Source organism: Nasonia vitripennis (assembly GCF_009193385.2).
Source record: "Nasonia vitripennis strain AsymCx chromosome 3 unlocalized genomic scaffold, Nvit_psr_1.1 chr3_random0013, whole genome shotgun sequence".
Lineage (NCBI taxonomy): Eukaryota > Metazoa > Arthropoda > Insecta > Hymenoptera > Pteromalidae > Nasonia > Nasonia vitripennis.
In genome coordinates, this window is record NW_022279633.1 from 520,154 (window position 1) to 537,579 (window position 17,426).

The 17,426-nt window shown below is 38.1% G+C and overlaps 1 protein-coding gene and 1 long non-coding RNA gene across 4 annotated transcripts in view; one reads left to right on the forward strand and one right to left on the reverse strand.

Annotated features, from left to right (window-relative positions):
• Window positions 1-1,280: 1,280 nt before the first annotated feature.
• LOC116416892 lies at window positions 1,281-3,099 on the reverse strand. Its single transcript, XR_004227198.2, has 3 exons — window positions 2,886-3,099; window positions 1,833-1,983; window positions 1,281-1,692 (listed from the first exon to the last, which is right to left on the reverse strand). It is a non-coding gene; the product is annotated as an uncharacterized LOC116416892 (long non-coding RNA).
• Window positions 3,100-3,149: 50 nt separating this feature from the next.
• The window catches only part of LOC100679866 (inactive dipeptidyl peptidase 10), a 160,524-nt gene continuing 146,247 nt past the window's right edge, over window positions 3,150-17,426 (forward strand). Inside the window, exon 1 of one of the 3 annotated variants that reach the window (XM_031927154.2) lies at window positions 3,150-3,425. In XM_031927154.2, the coding sequence (XP_031783014.1) occupies window positions 3,393-3,425 (33 nt within the window). In that variant the 5' untranslated portion in view covers window positions 3,150-3,392. The remainder of the gene's footprint in view (window positions 3,426-17,426) is intronic. The other 2 variants (XM_031927156.2, XM_031927155.2) reach the window with 2 other exon arrangements.

Genomic DNA, 17,426 nt, shown 5'->3' on the forward strand with positions numbered 1-17,426 from the left:
CAGCTAAACTTATTATTTTATTATCTATATTATTTTTTGATTGATTTTTAGTAGTTATTTTATCTTTGTGTTGGCTTCTAAAAAAGTTAATTAATGATTGCTGTACTTGACTAAGTCTTTGTGTATATAATACCTCAGTTGCTTCAATATTAATATTATTAAACTGTAGTTTAAATTAAGCAAATTTATTGCGTGAATACCATTTCTTGTAATTGGAATTTCACATAATTGGAAAAAATGATAAAGTAAATGTATCATACAATTTAATCAAATGTTCTTGCAAATGGTATAGCAAAAACACTGCAATTATAAGAATTTGCCTGATACTGTACTTTTTTAAAAGATATGCGTAAATTAATTTTCTTTGGAAACAGCCTATTAATAAAAATTTAATTATTATCATCAAGACATTTTTTGTTAATACTACCAAAAATTCGTATTACATTGTCTCTGTACCACAAACAAATTCAGTGCCCGTTTGTGCTTGAACCAGAAAAAAGTATTTGAATATATTCTTTATTTCTATCAATAAGTTGAATATTAGACAATCTCTGAAAATGAACTGTAGTAGATTGCATATCAACAATTGAGTAGTAACATTTTACAATTTTGTTGAATACAAATATGGTTATCATTTAATTGACATTTAGAATTAGAATAATTTCCAATTCCTTTTAAAATAAGTGCATCCATAGCATTTAAAACTATCGTAAATAATGACACAAACGAAAAGTAACTTTTATAATATAAATTTAACTTAAAAAATGTAGGTTATATTATTTAGTATTTTATTATATTTATTTACTGTTCTATAACAGTTCTTTGTTAGGATTACGTTTTTATGGGTAATGTGTTATAAAATATGGTAATGCATTAAAATATATCATAAGATATAGATATGTTTTATATTGCATGAATATGTTTGTATATATTTTGAAAAATTTTTCTCATGATAATCAGAGATTGAATAATCAAGTTAACTTGGCGGTAAAAATTTAGAAAAATTAAAATTAGAAAGAATTAAAGGATGAAAAGCAAAAATTTTTAAACTGAAATTATGGAATTAAACAAATTTTAAAACGAAAATGTTGAATTGAAATAGTAGGAAATAGAAAATAACAAGAGTTTTGAGTATTTTTGTTTTAAATTAATGATTTAAAATTTATTTTTGCAACTATTACAGTTTTTTAATATTTTCAGTTTTAAAATTGTACCTTTTATTATACATCAATGCGTAATTTTTGTGTTTCAAATCTTTATTTTTAAAGCTGACCTCTAACCTCAAAAGAACTACCTTATAGCCGTCTCTAGCTCTTTATCATAGTCTTGTATTGACGCCTAGTAAAATCCTACGAAGTTGTCTTTTACCTCCGGCAGCTTTCTTGGCTAGGTGCCAGTAATATGCTTATTATTTCAATCAACTACTGATTTTTTCGGGTCTTGGCTGACGGCTAATTAAATCCGATACAAATAAGCATAGTATATGCGTGTAGCAGACTAAATTGTCGCTTTCTCACCAACCACTCACTTGGTAAAGTTTGTTAGTTCTGGTTAGCTCATACATTACTGTTATTTCTTGCATCTAACTTGATGTGAATCCACTGGTCAAGTCACCAGATTAATGGAGAGAATAATTCACTTATAATGAAAACTCCTGACGAAATTAAATCATCCTGAGGATAAATCTTCTTCCTCAAAAAACATTAGGTCAATAGTTTTAAGTAATAGCAAGATAAAAGATATAGTGCAATAATATTATAAAATCATATTTGGAAATTATTGTCGGAATCACGTCGTCATTCTTGTGGTTACCTTTATATACTTTTACTTACTTTTACTAGCCAGATAAAACTCTCATGCTGCTCCCAGATGAAAATATAAATCTGAATTTCTGTGTGCTCCTTTATGTTTTCTTATGTTTCTGTACGATGACAAAGGTTAGTAGGAAAATTTGGACACATCTCCGCGGAATCGTATGTCATTCTGTGAAAAAGTATCAAATCCTATAGCAATATAACAAAACATATCATCTACAAATGAATTAAATATTATCTACAGGCAATATTTGACTGCTGACATTTTTTTTTTATTAAAAGGAAAATTTTTTGTAAGCTAGAAGATTATTGTTTTTTTTGTACGTTTTTGTACGTTTTCGTGCGATTGCTTATATCACGAATACACTATAAGATTTGATTAAATTTTCACAGCAATGTAAACAAACGTACAAAAAGTGTAAGTATGTACGTGATTGTACAAAGATTTACTTTAATATACCCGATTTTACAATAATTAACGTTAAAGATACAATTATTTTTTCATTTGACCTTAATGCAAGATAAATTGGTATATTTTTTAACCATAATATTTTTTATAGTCATGCTTTATTATTCTTTTAACAACATAATAGGGCACAAGTCTATTATAAAGTAAGCGTTCAACATAAAATTCAATGCATTATCTTGTTTTTTACCGAATACACACAAATCAATACATGTATTTAAAAAAAACGTGATCCAAACTTTATATATGTCATATGTGCTTTTACTATACGATTTCGCAATTGCATAGCTTTTTTTAGATGGAAGCAAAATGCATGAACACGCATATATAAACAATAATCTTCATTTAAATAAGTTTTATTTAAAGGAAAATGAAAATTTGTATTTTATATCAGAATTAAATTCTTTGAAAACCATGTTATATACTAGTACTTGTCTGTACTATTCTTTACAGTACAATGACATATATATATATATATATATATATATATATATATATATATATTAATCATTTTAGGAGATTGAATGAAATGTTCAAGGCGTCGTTTAAAAAGAAAAAGGATTTTTTAGGGCATTTAATAATTAAAGCTTTAAACCATGCCCTACTGTTTTTTTTGCCACTTGATTTTGAACTGCTCATTTGCATTTCTAGATTCGATGCTTGTTTCGAAGTTTTCACGTTTTATTCTTTCTTTGATATATGTTCATACAAAATAAACATATATTTTGAATATAAAATAAGGCATGAAAAAGTATTAATATACATACTGTCAAGTGATCGCGTACCACAGCCTCCAATGAGCGCAGACTCTGTGATGCGATTGCGCGCACAGCATCACGTAAAGATCTCTCTCTCTCTCTCTCTCTCTCTCTCTCTCTCTCTCTCTCTCTCTCACACACTCTCTCTCTTCTCATCTCTACGACTTTACTGTATTACTCTCTTTTTTTTGTGTTAGACACTTGCAGTAGAATGAATTCGTAGTTTTAATTCAGACCACGTGATTCTTTATGTGTTAAAAGTTTCAGCATTATCGCTTCAAACGTTCTAGAATATTAGATTCAAAATCATAAATTTGAAATTTCAATTGTGTATATGTTTATAAAGGATTATCTATGGCAGATCATGATAATATTTACGACGATGAGGTAAATCATAACTTAAATTTTTGCATGATTTTTATCTTATTTTAAGAATACTTCATTTATTTAAGCTTGCCATCTTTGGCACTTATAAATCACTTCTCATGACAGGCATTATTAACTTAAATGTCTGTACATAAATCCAAATATTTTTATTTTATTTTTATAAAATTAAATAATATAATAATGACATAAAATAAATAAGAGAGTAAAAGATTTATCAAAGAATTATATACCAACATTTTCTTGTATGCACTGAGACTATAATGATAGTAGAGCTTTCTCAAAAGCAATTATCGATTTATTGAATAGTGTCTATATAGTGCATTGTAAACGGAAAATGTAGGAATGCTTGTTTTGTTGTTGCTTACATTCCTGGATTTATAAATAAAGAATCATAAACTATTTCTGTTTGTGCATACATGCGTAAATGTGTATGTGTGTGTGCGTGTGCGTGTGTGTATGTATGCGTGTGTGTGCATGCGTATGCGTGCGTGAGTGTGTGCGAGCGTGTGTGTGTGAAAGTTTATATATCATAAAGTATATTTTCAATAACACTTTTAAATTAAGAAAACATATTTGATATGTTGTTTAACAGTCGATGCATTGGTCGTTACATTTACAATATAAATATAAGGAGTTAGTTTTAACAATTAGTTTTTACTTAATGGATTCAAAATAAAAAGTACATTGTATTCGTAAATATATCGCAAATACACAGAGTATATACAAAGCTTAAAAATTTAATTTGAAGAAAACACAATTAACTAACAGAAATACATTTTTATACAAATATTCCTTTATTTTTTTAACTTTTAAAATATGTTATTATCATCAATAAAACACTTATAATGTTAAAGACATTAAACAATTTATACGAGTAATTGTGGGTTAACTTGCACATTATGCTGCTTCTGCTCTTGCTTCTCAGGAATTTAAAAAATTGAAAAAAAAATCGCATGAGTACTTTTATGTATGTCTGGTATAATAATCCAACCGAGTATGCAGGCTTATATTGCAAACCACTATATAAATTAGGTCTGAAATATTAGTTCAGTAAACTATCTCTGACATAGATTTCAATATTAAGCATTGATGGACAAGTACATTATTTAAATAATAGTACACTATGCAACAAGGGACTAAAGTCGTTGATTATTGTTCATAGGGGATAGCAATCACTCAAAGAATAGTACATTATGTAACAAGGGGCAAAAGTAGCAGACTTTTCTCTCGGGTTAAATTGCTGCCCGAGCAAATAGATTTTTAAAAATATTGATTTTTAAAAATATTGATAAAAATATTCTTACAAGGCAGTAATCAGCCAAAGAAAAATCTACTTTCGTCCCGTGTTGCGTATAGTATTTTATTTCATGTCGACCAAAAGGCACTATTTGCATATTACTGCAATAATATCATTTCATAAAATGCCCCGCCTTGCAAATCTCTCATGAAATATTTCCTTGAAATATTTCTGAAATGTTTCTAAATTATTTTGTGGCACGCAGTCTCCTGGGATTTGTATTTGAAATAATTCTGGAATATTTAAGCAAGCTTCCGTAACATATTTCTGATTTATTTCTGATTTATTTCAGTGTTTAATATTTACTGGAAAATTTGTAGTAAAATAATTCCGGAACATTCCAGAAAACTTCCATAAAAATTTCTTTAAAATATTTCTGAATTATTTCGTAATTCTTTCAGTGTTTAATCTTCACCGGAAAATTTTTAGTATAACAATTCTGGAATATTCCAGAAAACTTTCATAAAATATTTCTTTCCTAGATTTAAGCAACATTTCAAAATTATTTCTTAGCCCGTAGTCTCCTGGAATTTGTATTTGAAATAATTCTGGAATATTTAAGCAAGCTTACAAAATAAATTTCTTTAAAATAATTCTGATTTCTTTCAGAATTATTTCTGTGTTTAATATTTACTGGAAAATTTGCAGTAAAATAATTCCGGAACATTCAAGAAAGCTTTCATAAAATATTTCTTTCCTAGATTTGAGAAACACTTCTGAAATGTTTCTAAGTTTAATAATCACTATAAGTTACTAGTGAAATGATGATTCAGAAATATTTCTGAAAAATTTAATAAAATATTTCACCTGAAATAATTCAGAAATATTCCACATATCTTCCTTGAAATATTCTTCTAATGTTCCCGAATTGCTTGAAGGTACAGTCGCCGGACACAATAACTTTGCTTTACGCGCCACAACATGGCGGCGGGTCTCTTGTTAATTGGACTCCTTAGATCGGTCATGACTGTCAGGAAAGCGATATCTGACGTCATGACCGTCCTAACCTTCTTCTTCTTCTTCTTTTTATGGACGTGGTTCGCTGTCTATGCGACTGCGAAGCCGATGCGCCACCTTGTTCTGAAAGCCCAATCAACAAGAGTATCATCAAGCAAAGTTATTGTGTCCGGCGACTGTACCACGACAGCGTGAATATATCTTATTTTATATATATAATTATAGTAAATACACAAACAGTTTGTATCTTTGCTTTTACGCCATCGGCTTTCGTAAACTAGTTAATGTTAGTAATATTAAACTTTTGGATCAAATTATACGAAAAATAATTGAAATCATGTAAGCGGATAAACTGTTAATTTGTTAATTCGAACCCCTTTTGTTTTTGAATATAAAGAATAACTCCATAGTTTGACAGCAGGTACAAACACATAATTGATCCAGTGTGAATTCATGCGCAGGCAGCTAGAGTTAAAATTTATTTTAAGAGTTCCAATAAAATATTAAAGAATTATTTCATAAATATTTCAAGAAATGTTCCATTAGAATATTTCCGAAATAATTACATGATAGTTTGCGAGACATATGTATGGAATAATTCTGAAATCTTTCAAGAAATATCCAAAATTTATTTAAAAAGTTCCAATAAAATATTAAAGAATTATTTCATAAATATTTTAAGAAATATTTCATTGTAATAATGAAGAAATAATTATGTAAAAATTTACAAGATATATCTATGGAATATTTCATAAATTTTTTGATAAATGTTTAAAAATTCGTTACAAATTTCCAAAGAAATGTTTAAAAAAGATTCCAAAAATCTCCCGCAAAATATTTCAGTGTATTATTAAGTAAATAATTCTGAGCAATATTTTATGAAATATTTATGTAAGATTTCCTAAAGAACATATTGAAATATTTAAAAAGGAATTTCATAGATTCCAACAAAATATTTATGGAATACTTCTGAAATATTTTACGAAATATTTCCATTGAGTCGGTTGATAGCTCTTCTATGGAATATTACTGGAAGGTTTCAGAAATATTACGTGGATATATTTCACTGAAATATTTCGAAATATTTCATTGAAATCTTTCATGCTGTGTGGGCTATAAATGTAGAAAATGAGATATTGTTACTCTGTCGATAAAGGGGATATCTAGTATTATTAAAAGTAGTTTGCTAATTAAACTATTTTGGAAAGTTTTGGTACATTTTTTTGTTTTGCTATTCATACATGGTGAATTTAGGTTTTGTTATCACAAGAGCCATTTATCATTGATTGCTTAAGAATATTATGTAACCTTGGATATTGTTGGAATTGTGGATAAATAAAAGACTGTGAGGTTAGTAAGAGTGTAAGTATATTGTTGAAAGTGGCATACGCAACGAGTCGACAATGCGGCCGTTCAGCGAGGAGTCTTACAGCAGAGAGAGTGAGAACAGCGTGTACAGTATAGTCGGCGCTTAGAGTATAGACGCGAGGCATGCGCAGTTTGCTTGCACTCGCGTGTGCTCGTCTGACTGCACGAAATCGTCGCGAACCCAGAGATGTCGCGACGTGTACCATTTTAGGCTTAGATCACTATAATAATAATTTACATGCCTCCTAAATTTTATAATTGTAATTTTATATACATTTCATTGACCGTAATAACGCTGTATGCGTATATTTATTTTCGCATTTTAAATTAATCTTAGCGCTTTTCTGTTTTTTATAATCTTTGTCTTATCTAAACTTTTAGTTAACATATCAGCTAAATTTGAATTTGAATCTATTTTTACAATATTGATTATACCGTTTTCGTAGTTTTCATTTATGTAATGATACTGCACTTCGATGTGCTTCGAGTTTTTCGTGAAGTTACCATATTTTGCAATCGCAATTGCACCTGAGTTATCCTCGTGCATATAAATCGGTTCCTCAAATTTTACGTTAAACATTTCGTGTAATAAACTTTTTATAAATAGTAGTTCTATTACTGCTTCTGACATAGCAGTATATTCCGCGAAAGTTGAGCATTTGGTTACAGTGCTTTGTTTATGAGTCTTCCAAAAAATCAAATTTCCATATAACCTAATTACAAAGCCTGTTGTAGATTTTCTATCTACATTATCACCTGCATAATCAGAATCTACCATACAATCTAATATTTCGTTTTTCAAGTTATCACATATGTCAATTTTAGATCTTTAGTTTTATACAGATATTTTAAGATTCTCAATGCATATTTATAATGTGTTTGGTCGTAGAAACTTTGGTATCTACTTAAATAATTTACGCTATATGCAATATCTGGCCTTGTGCCTGTACTTATGTATAATAATTAGCCAATTATGTTTCTGTATTTTATTCTTTCGTCTGTTTGACTAGATTGCTCTAGTTTTAGGTTAGACTCCATTGCAGTATCATACAGTTTTGCATTTTCTAAATTGTATTTTGCAGCTAAAAAGGCTGTCTCGACATCCATTTGTTCTATAAATAGATTATTTTTACAACAGTAAGACAATAAAATTTTCAACGTTTGCATTTTTCCTACTGGTGAATAAACATTCTCTAAATATTCTTTTTGTTGAAATCCTCTTACGACTAATCTCTCTTTATAAACATTATTACTTTTCTTTTTATAGACCCATTTTACATCAATGACTTTTTTGCCTTTTGGTCTTTCAACTATCTGCCAAGTATTATTTTTCTTTAGACTATTTATTTCAGAATCCATAGCAGTTTTCCATCTTTTATGATCGCTGGAGTTTATCGCCTCCTCAAATGTATTCGGTACATTTGCATCAATGTGATTTACATAAATGAAATGAGTTACTGGATTTCCATATCTGTTTACAGGACTTTTCTTTCAATTGGATTTTCTTTGTACTTTTAAGCTTGAATCATCATTTTCGGCTTATGCCACTTTCAACAATATACTTATACTCTTATTAACCTCACAGTCTTTTATTTATCCACAATTCCAACAATATCCAAGGTTACATAATATTGTTAAGCAATCAATGATAAATGGCTCTTGTGATGAAAAAAACCTAAATTCACCATGTATGAATAGCAAAACAAAAAAAAGTACCAAAACTTTCCAAAATAGTTTAATTAGCAAACTACTTTTAATAATACTAGATATCCCCTTTATCTACAGAGTAACAATGGGAAACAAATTCGTTTCAATAAAAACAATATTGCTGATAATCGATTTGTAGTTCCATACAATCCGTATTTATTATCAAAATGTAACTGTCATATTAATGTTAAAGTATGTTTAACTATTCAATGTGTCAAATATTCATTTAAATATTGTTATAAGGGGCATGATTGTGCATTTATAAAAACGAGTCAAGGTAATAATGAAAAAGAATATAATTTCAACTACGATAAAATAAAACATTTTGAAAAACACCTTTTACAAGGTAAAACGTTGGCAACTATAAGTTTGGTCTTCACACTGACATAAAATAATCCAACAGTTGATGATGGGTTGGCCAACGCACCTGATAAAAATGTCACTTTGGCCAACAGTTTACCGTTGGTAAGCATTTCTACTAGGGCATAAATATACGCTTATGAATGTAGTGAAATCAATTTTATATATGTCAAGAATGAAGCATTAAAGTTCAGCAGGTTAGATAAGATCAGCTGACTAGTGGTTATCGAAAAAACGGTTACAATTTTCAAAAATATTATTTTAATGCACATTTGCCGTCCTGTCGTCTTATAGTCTACGATGTGTACTGACTTAAAGCAACTTGTGAAAAAGCTACTGAGTTATATATATATATATATATATATATATATATATATATATATATATATATGTTTAAACTAAAATGGTGGAATGAGTGAGGGAAGGTTAGGTGAATAAATCAAACGCAATAAAAACACAATGAATTGCGCGGGAAAGAGACGACTTGCCTCGGCGTAAAAACTCTCACGGAGAAGAGAGAAAAACCGGGACAAGCGAATAGCTTTATTGAAGAAATAATGAAATTATACAATGCAAAGTGACTCTAGGATAGACCAAATAAAGAGAGAGAGAGAGAGAGAGAAAAACGCAATTATGACTAAACGCTAAATTCGCCGCGAGGTACCTTTCGCACGCTGGAGAGCTCTCCTACCTTGTACGCAGAACGAAACGTGGACGGCGCGACGTAAAGCCCTGGCCGCACGTGGGTGGGATGCACCTTCCTCGGTTGCAGGACGCCTCGACGTCTCGAGGGAAACTATCCTGGACCACGGGCAGACCTTTTCAGCCCTGCCGCGTAGGTAGCGATCGCCGGGTGTAGATCGGCACGCCGAGGAAACTCGAATGTGGCCGACGTCCCAACACACGAAGAAAACACACACACAGCACACCGCTCGTAATTCGCACACAATACGCTACGCACGGAATTACAAGTAGAGTCGACCGCCCTGAAAAGGACGTGAGTGACGACTTTAATCGCACGCAAATACTAGAGGTGTAGACGCAAGTTATTTGCAAGATGCAAAATTCGTCCAGTTCCTCGGGAGGAGCTGTCAGAACAAACTGGCACGTGCTTGCGAGCCCCGATCCCGCGCGAAAAAGATACGTCCCTGGCGGCGCGCGCATGCGCTCGCCCGCTCTCGCCGCAGCGATCGACGCTCTACGGCGCGAAATTCAAATCTCGCTAAACGGCCATACATAACCCGAACATTCCGCCCGCCTTCGTCCGACGGACGAATCAGGCCCTAAGTAGGTCGAAAGAACCGATCACTTCGCTTTCTCCTCTAACCTCAGAGGGCAAAGACGAGCAACGTGGCTTCGGAGAGAAGATGTGGCTGTTTTGATGGTGACGACTCGCACTAGACTATCTGGACCAGGGTGCACCTCAACGACCCTGCCCAATGGCCATTTTGATGGAGGGTACCGATCATCCTTCACCAGCACCAGCTGACCTACCGCAAAGTTCTCGCACGGATCCCTCCACCTTTCCCGCTCTTGCAAGTGGAGTAAATACTCTGTCGACCAACGCTTCCAAAAGTTGTTTCGGATGCGCTGAAGCAACTGAAATCGAGACAACCCATTCTCTGGCAACTTTGGGCAGTCAGCTTCTGGAAGTAACACAGAGACTCCTTCATTGAGAAAATGAGAGGGAGTGAGCGCCCTTAGATCGTTGATGTCAGCACTCAACGTACCCAGAGGACGAGAATTGAGACAGGCTTCGATTTCAACCAGGACTGTGGAAAACTCCTCGAAAGTGAGAGTGTGTTCACCGACAACCCTCTTCAAGTGATGCTTCACCGACTTGACACCAGCTTCCCACAAACCGCCGTAATGGGGTGCGCTAGGAGGAATAAACGTCCAGTTGGTTCCATCGTTGGCAAGAACAGTGCCGACGTCCTTGTAAAAATCTGAGGCACGCTGGAAAATACTCCTGAGTTCCTTATCAGCTCCTTGAAAATGTGTACCGTTGTCGCTGTACAAATTCGCATAAATGCCTCGTCTCCCTACAAAGCGACGGAACGCACAGATGAACGACGCTGAAGTCAAGTCACTAACGAGCTCTAAGTGAATAGCACGAGTAGCAAAGCAGACAAACAGAGCGATGTAACCCTTGAAAGCGCGCTTCCCACGACCTTTCGCCATCCGGATTTGGAAGGGACCAGCATAATCAAGTCCAGAGTGAGAGAAGGCCCTACTACTCGTCACTCTATCGGCAGGGAGCTCACCCATAAGTTGTTGAGCAGAGTGAGGCTTAACCCGTTGACAGGGCACGTAGGCGCGAATCGTCGATTTGACCAGCCGATTCCTACCTAAAATCCACACCTGAGGCATTAGAATACTCGATGTCAACGTGGGACCACCGTGAAGACACTGATAGTGAGCGTGTCGTACGAACAACAAACTAAGAGCAGAGGTTTGTAGCAAGATCGGGGGGTGTTTTTGATCGAAAGAGAGACCGGAGTGAGCCAATCGACCTCCTACACGCAAGAGTCAATCCTCCTTGCCCAAGAACGGGTTTAAGTTGCTGAGCCGATTGCCCTTCGGCAGTCTCTTTTCCGATCTCAACAGCTTGATTTCCTCAGCAAACGCATCTGCCTGTGCTAGACGAAGGACTGCCACCCGAGCTGAGGACAGCTCAGCAGTGGTAAAAAATGAGGGCGAAGAGCTCTCTGCTGGCGTTCTCCTGTTCAGAATTCGATCAAGAGCGCGTCTGCAGAGTGCCATGACACGAACAAGCCTAGTCAAAGACGAGAATCTAGTCAGGATCTCAGATTCCTCGGATCTTGGGCGAGCGTGATTAGTCCGAACCGGGTCAGCAGGCTGAGGCCACTCTGTTGGAGGCATAGATAGCCACGCCGGGTCCTGCCACCAAAGAGTACTGTTGGCCAACTCCCCCGGCTGAACTCCTCGCGTTGCCAAGTCAGCCGGATTCTCCTTAGTCGGAACGTGAGCCCACGTTGCCGACGGCAACTCAGTCTGAATCAACGAAACTCGATTGGCCACAAAGGTCTTCCAGTGGCATGGATGCTTGCGGAGCCACTTAAGCACGATCTGACTATCCGACCAGGCAAATATTGGTAACCCTTGCAGAAAATCTAACTTGGTCACATGCTGGATGAGCTTGACAAGAAGCGCTGCGCCGCACAACTCCAGATTGGGGATGCTCACCGTTTTCACTGGAGCCACCTTCGACTTAGCCGCTAATAAAGACACCCTGAAATGTCCGTTGCCCTCGTCGATTCGCAGATACACAACCGCAGCATACGCGCGAGAGGAAGGCAATGCGGATAAATCCTTGCAATACTCGTACCAACGCTCACGAATCTCGGCTGGTAGAGATACATCCCAATCGCACTTCAGAATCCACATATCCTGCATCAGGATCTTTGCCATGACGGTGACTGTAGCAAGCCAACCTAATGGATCGAATAAGCGAGCAATGTTCGAGAGGACAGATCTCTTCGTATAGGCTGCAGACAAGCTCTCCACACTGGCAGCATTGAACTTGAAATAGTCCTGCGATGGAACCCAGTGAACGCCTAAGGCCTTGACCGACTCGTCCTCGCCGATCTGCTTCTCCGAGATCTGACGCACTGACTCTGGAAGCAGCTCCCGATGGTTTGCAGCCCATTTGTCCAGCTCGATTCGCGCTGAAGCTAACAGCTTGGTAAGCTCGACCCTCTTCTGAATTGCAACCGAAAGATCATCAGCTCCTGCGAAAGTGTCGTCGACGTACGTCTCCGACTCCAAGCAACGAGCTCCGAGTGGAAAGCGATGACCCTCGTCCTTAACCAACTGCAATAGAGTGCGAATTGCTAAATAAGGAGCACAAGCCGTCCCATAAGTGACAGTAGTCAGACGGAAATCGACCGGTTCAGATGCTGCGTCGGGCGACCAGACGATCCTCTGGTAATCCTGGTGTTCTGGATCCACCTGAATCTGTCGAAACATCTTGACTATGTCAGCAGTGGATGCGAAACGATACCTACGCCAATTTAAGAGAATCAAGGAGAGATCATTTTGCAACGAAGGTCCTGCTAACAAGAAGGCATTGAGCGAGTGCCCGTCCTTCGTACGGCGAGAAGCGTCAAACACAACTCTCAGCTTCCACAACAAGAGAAGGATTTGCACCACTGGATGATGGGGCAGGTACCAAGCGTCAGGCTTGGGTATCTCCGAACGCGGCACGCGTGTCATGTGCCTTAGCTTCTCATACATCTCCATGAATTCACCATGAATTCCATGATACTTCTCAGCAGGCTTCGAATCACGTGAAAAACGACGATGCAAATGGGAAAGAGAACTAAGAGCTATCCCTCTAGACTCTGCAGCAACGTAAGTGAGATCGGATTTCAGAGGCAAATTCACCACAAACCGACCCTGTGCGTCCTTCCGGTGAGTGTCTGTGAAGATCTTCTCGCATCTTTCATCCTCCGGTTTCAGCTTGATGGATGGCGCCACGATCTCCTCGAGGTTCCAAAACCGCTGCAACTGCTTATCCAAATCATCCTGGACAGCGCAGTGGAGCGCCTGGACTGGAGGGTGAACCTCAGCTTCTGCCGCCTGCCGTGACATCCCTGCATCCATTGGCCCAGAAACGATCCAACCAAGCACCGTATTCTGAGCTACGAATTGCGATGATGCGGATCTTTTGACCCCGGAGCGGAGTAGCTGACCATAAAGATCAGCCCCTAAGATCATATCAATCTTCTTCGGTACCGCAAACTCAGGATCAGCAAGAGTGACGTCTGGAAACTGCTCCTTCGCCAGATTCTCACTAACCTCATAGGAAGGAAGAAGCGACGTGAGTTTAGAAAGAACCAACATCTCAGTTTCGACCTGGAAGCCCGAATCTACAGCTGATCTAAGAGTGAGTGGAGCGATCGAACGAGCAGTGCCAGCTGCACTAGCTCCAAGACCAGACAGCGGCACATGTATACGTGGCTTAGGCAGTCCAAGTAACTGCACAATGGCCTCGGACACAAATGACGCTTCTGAGCCTTGATCTAAGAGCGCCCGAACATGCGTGCCCTTGCCCTTTGGACCTACTACCAACACACGAGCTGTAGCGAGCAGAATCTTCCTTGAAGGCTTCACGGACTTAGCTGCGTGCAGCACCACCGCCGAGCCGCTACCAGGGTTCCCTTGGTTGCTCTTGGGTGCTGCAGACGTTGAACCTTGGCTGCTCCTGCTAGAATCGTGAAGAGAAGAATGATGCTTCTGCTTGCATACCGAACAACGACCAGAAGAGGAGCAAGAATTCATTCGATGATGTCCCAGGCGGTTGAAACAGAGCCGCAACCGTTGGACTTCCTTCTGGCGATCCTGGGGGTTCTTGCCTTTGTACTGAGGACATCGCATAAGTGCGTGGGACTCAGCACAGAGAGGACACTGCAAAGGGCTAACATAGAAAATCTTAGGAGGTTGAACCGCTTTAGACGGAGGAGCCGGCCGCTTCTCACCACGTCGCTCAGGAGCAAGCATGCCCAGAGTTTGAGCTCTTGTTTCGAGGAACTCGACAAATTCATTGAAGGTTGCTGGAGTGTACGTCTGCTCAGCTTCCCCCTGCACTGCCTCTGCTCCCGCCTCGACTGTTGTCCGCTCCTTTTCGCTAAGCAAGGACTCCTACCTGCTGCGAGTCTCTGGATCTAAGCGCTCAGACAAGTGAAACACGAACCAAACATCCCAATGATCTACTGGCATCTTCAGTCCCCGCAAAGCACGAACGATACGCTTAGCTTCGTCAATAAAGAAGCGTATCTCCTCAGCTGATTCCTTTTTGAGGTGAGGAAGCTCCATGAAAGCCGTCAAATATCTAGTTATGATGAGCCTGGGATTATGATAACGATCCTCTAACGCCTTCCATGTGCTTGCATAGTTAGCGTTAGTGGTTGGCACATCTTTAACTAAATCGGCTGCACTGCCGGTCAAACACATTTTCAAATACTGAAGTCTAGTGGCATCAGCAATCCGAGGCAAATCAAGAACCATGATCCTAAAATTATCCCGAAAACTTTCCCAATCCTCATAATTTCCTGAGAACGAAGGAAGATTGATTTTGGGGAGTTTCGTGAGCCCTGATTCTGACAAAGTAGAATTTAGAATTCCACCAGCGAGTGTGGATTGATCAGCTAACTCAAACTGCGCCAGCAAAGTCAAAAACTCGTCGAGAACCCCCTCATAAGCCTGTTCAAGAGTACCGAACTCGTCCTCGGTGACGTACAAATCTCTCTCAGCATCATCTCTAGCGACGATGTCAGCATGAACTTTTCGAGCCTCATTCCAGATTTGCTTCACAGCATCGATGCGTGCCTGAAGTATATTTTTGTTGCGCGACGCCCGTGGTTTAGCGAGCAACCGGCTATGTAAGCCCCTAATTTCCGCCAAACGCCTTTTTTGTGTCGCTGTCATCTTCTTCAGCGCTGAGGGAGCCATGGTAGACTGGCCTTCCTGCTAAACCAATTAGGACGAACGAGAGAAGAAGAAAAAAAAACAAAATTCGAAAGACTGCACTCGTACGGAAATCTGAAATTAATAATGCTCGAGGGAAAAGAACAAACACACCTATGAAGAGAGAAGTCAAAATAATAGCAGAATACGCGGCATGAGTGTGATGATCGCCACTCAGTACCGAGAATCGACGTGTTTACGTCGCGAGCCTACGGCGCAACGCCGCAGCGCCAAGTTGACGCACGAGGTCCTAGCGCGCTCGCTAACAACGGCCGATTCCGCGAACTGCCGACCGACGCCGGTAGCGACTCGCTCGCTTACAAAGATTCGCTTTTTGGAGTTATTGATTTTTCACCCAACAATCACTCACTCCTCACCCGGGGCACCATGTGGAAAAGTTACTGAGTTCTATATATATATACATGTTTAAACTACAATGGTGGAATGAGTGAGGGAAGGTTAGGTGAATAAATCAAACGCAATAAAAACACAATGAATTGTGCGGGAAAGAGACGACTTGCCTCGGCGTAAAAACTCTCACGGAGAAGAGAGAAAAACCGGGACAAGCGAATAGCTTTATTGAAGAAATAATGAAATTATACAATGCAAAGTGACTCTAGGATAGACCAAATAAAGAGAGAGAGAGAGAAAAACGCAATTATGACTAAACGCTAAATTCGCCGCGAGGTACCTTTCACACGCTGGAGAGCTCTCCTAGCTTGTTCGCAGAACGAAACGTGGACGGCGCGACGTAAAGCCCTGGCCGCGCGTGGGTGGGATGCACCTTCCTCGGTTGCAGGACGCCTCGACGTCTCGAGGGAAACTATCCTGGACCACGGGCAGACCTTTTCAGCCCTGCCGCGTAGGTAGCGATCGCCGGGTGTAGATCGGCACGCCGAGGAAACTCGAATGTGGCCGACGTCCCAACACACGAAGAAAACACACACACAGCACACCGCTCGTAATTCGCACACAATACGCCACGCACGGAATTACAAGTAGAGTCGACCGCCCTGAAAAGGACGTGAGTGACGACTTTAATCGCACGCAAATACTAGAGGTGTAGACGCAAGTTATTTGCATGATGCAAAATTCGTTTCTCGGGAGGAGCTGTCAAAACTAACTGGCACGTGCTCGCGTGCCCCAATCCCGCGCAAAAAAGATACGCCCCTGGCGGCGCGCGCATGCGCTCGCCCGCTCTCGCCGCAGCGATCGACGCTCTACGGCGCGAAATTCAAATCTCGCTAAACGGCCATACATAACCCGAACACAACTTATTGATTACTTAACGATCATTCTCCACACAAATATGCACATTTATCGCCGTTTTAACGAAAACAGAAAAATTCAATATAACACTTCATTCATGCGCAAAAGTTTATAGTAAAAAGAATCGTAAAGCCAATATGATTCCAAAAATACTTATTATTTTTGCAAATTATTAAATTTGGCTTGAGATTTTTTCTTTGCTATAAACTTTCACGTATATATTTAAAGATTTTTACAATAAGCAAAACTAATTTTTTATTATAATAAAATGTTGTAATTTTAATATGATTTAACAGATTTACACCTTAATAATAACAATTAGAATGTTTCATCCATAAACTACATTTTCAAATCAAGGGGCGCGGTAGCGCCCTGATGGCAAGTATAAGTCTTTATACACTGTCCCGTCGGAAAGCAGCGTAACCATATTACACTTTGAATTTGCATTTCAACCTTAATGCGTTTTATTGTCAATGATTTCAGGGTTGATATGTCTTTGATGCTTATGTTTGAGTAATGTATCTTGAAGATTTTAATGAGAACTTTCTAATGAT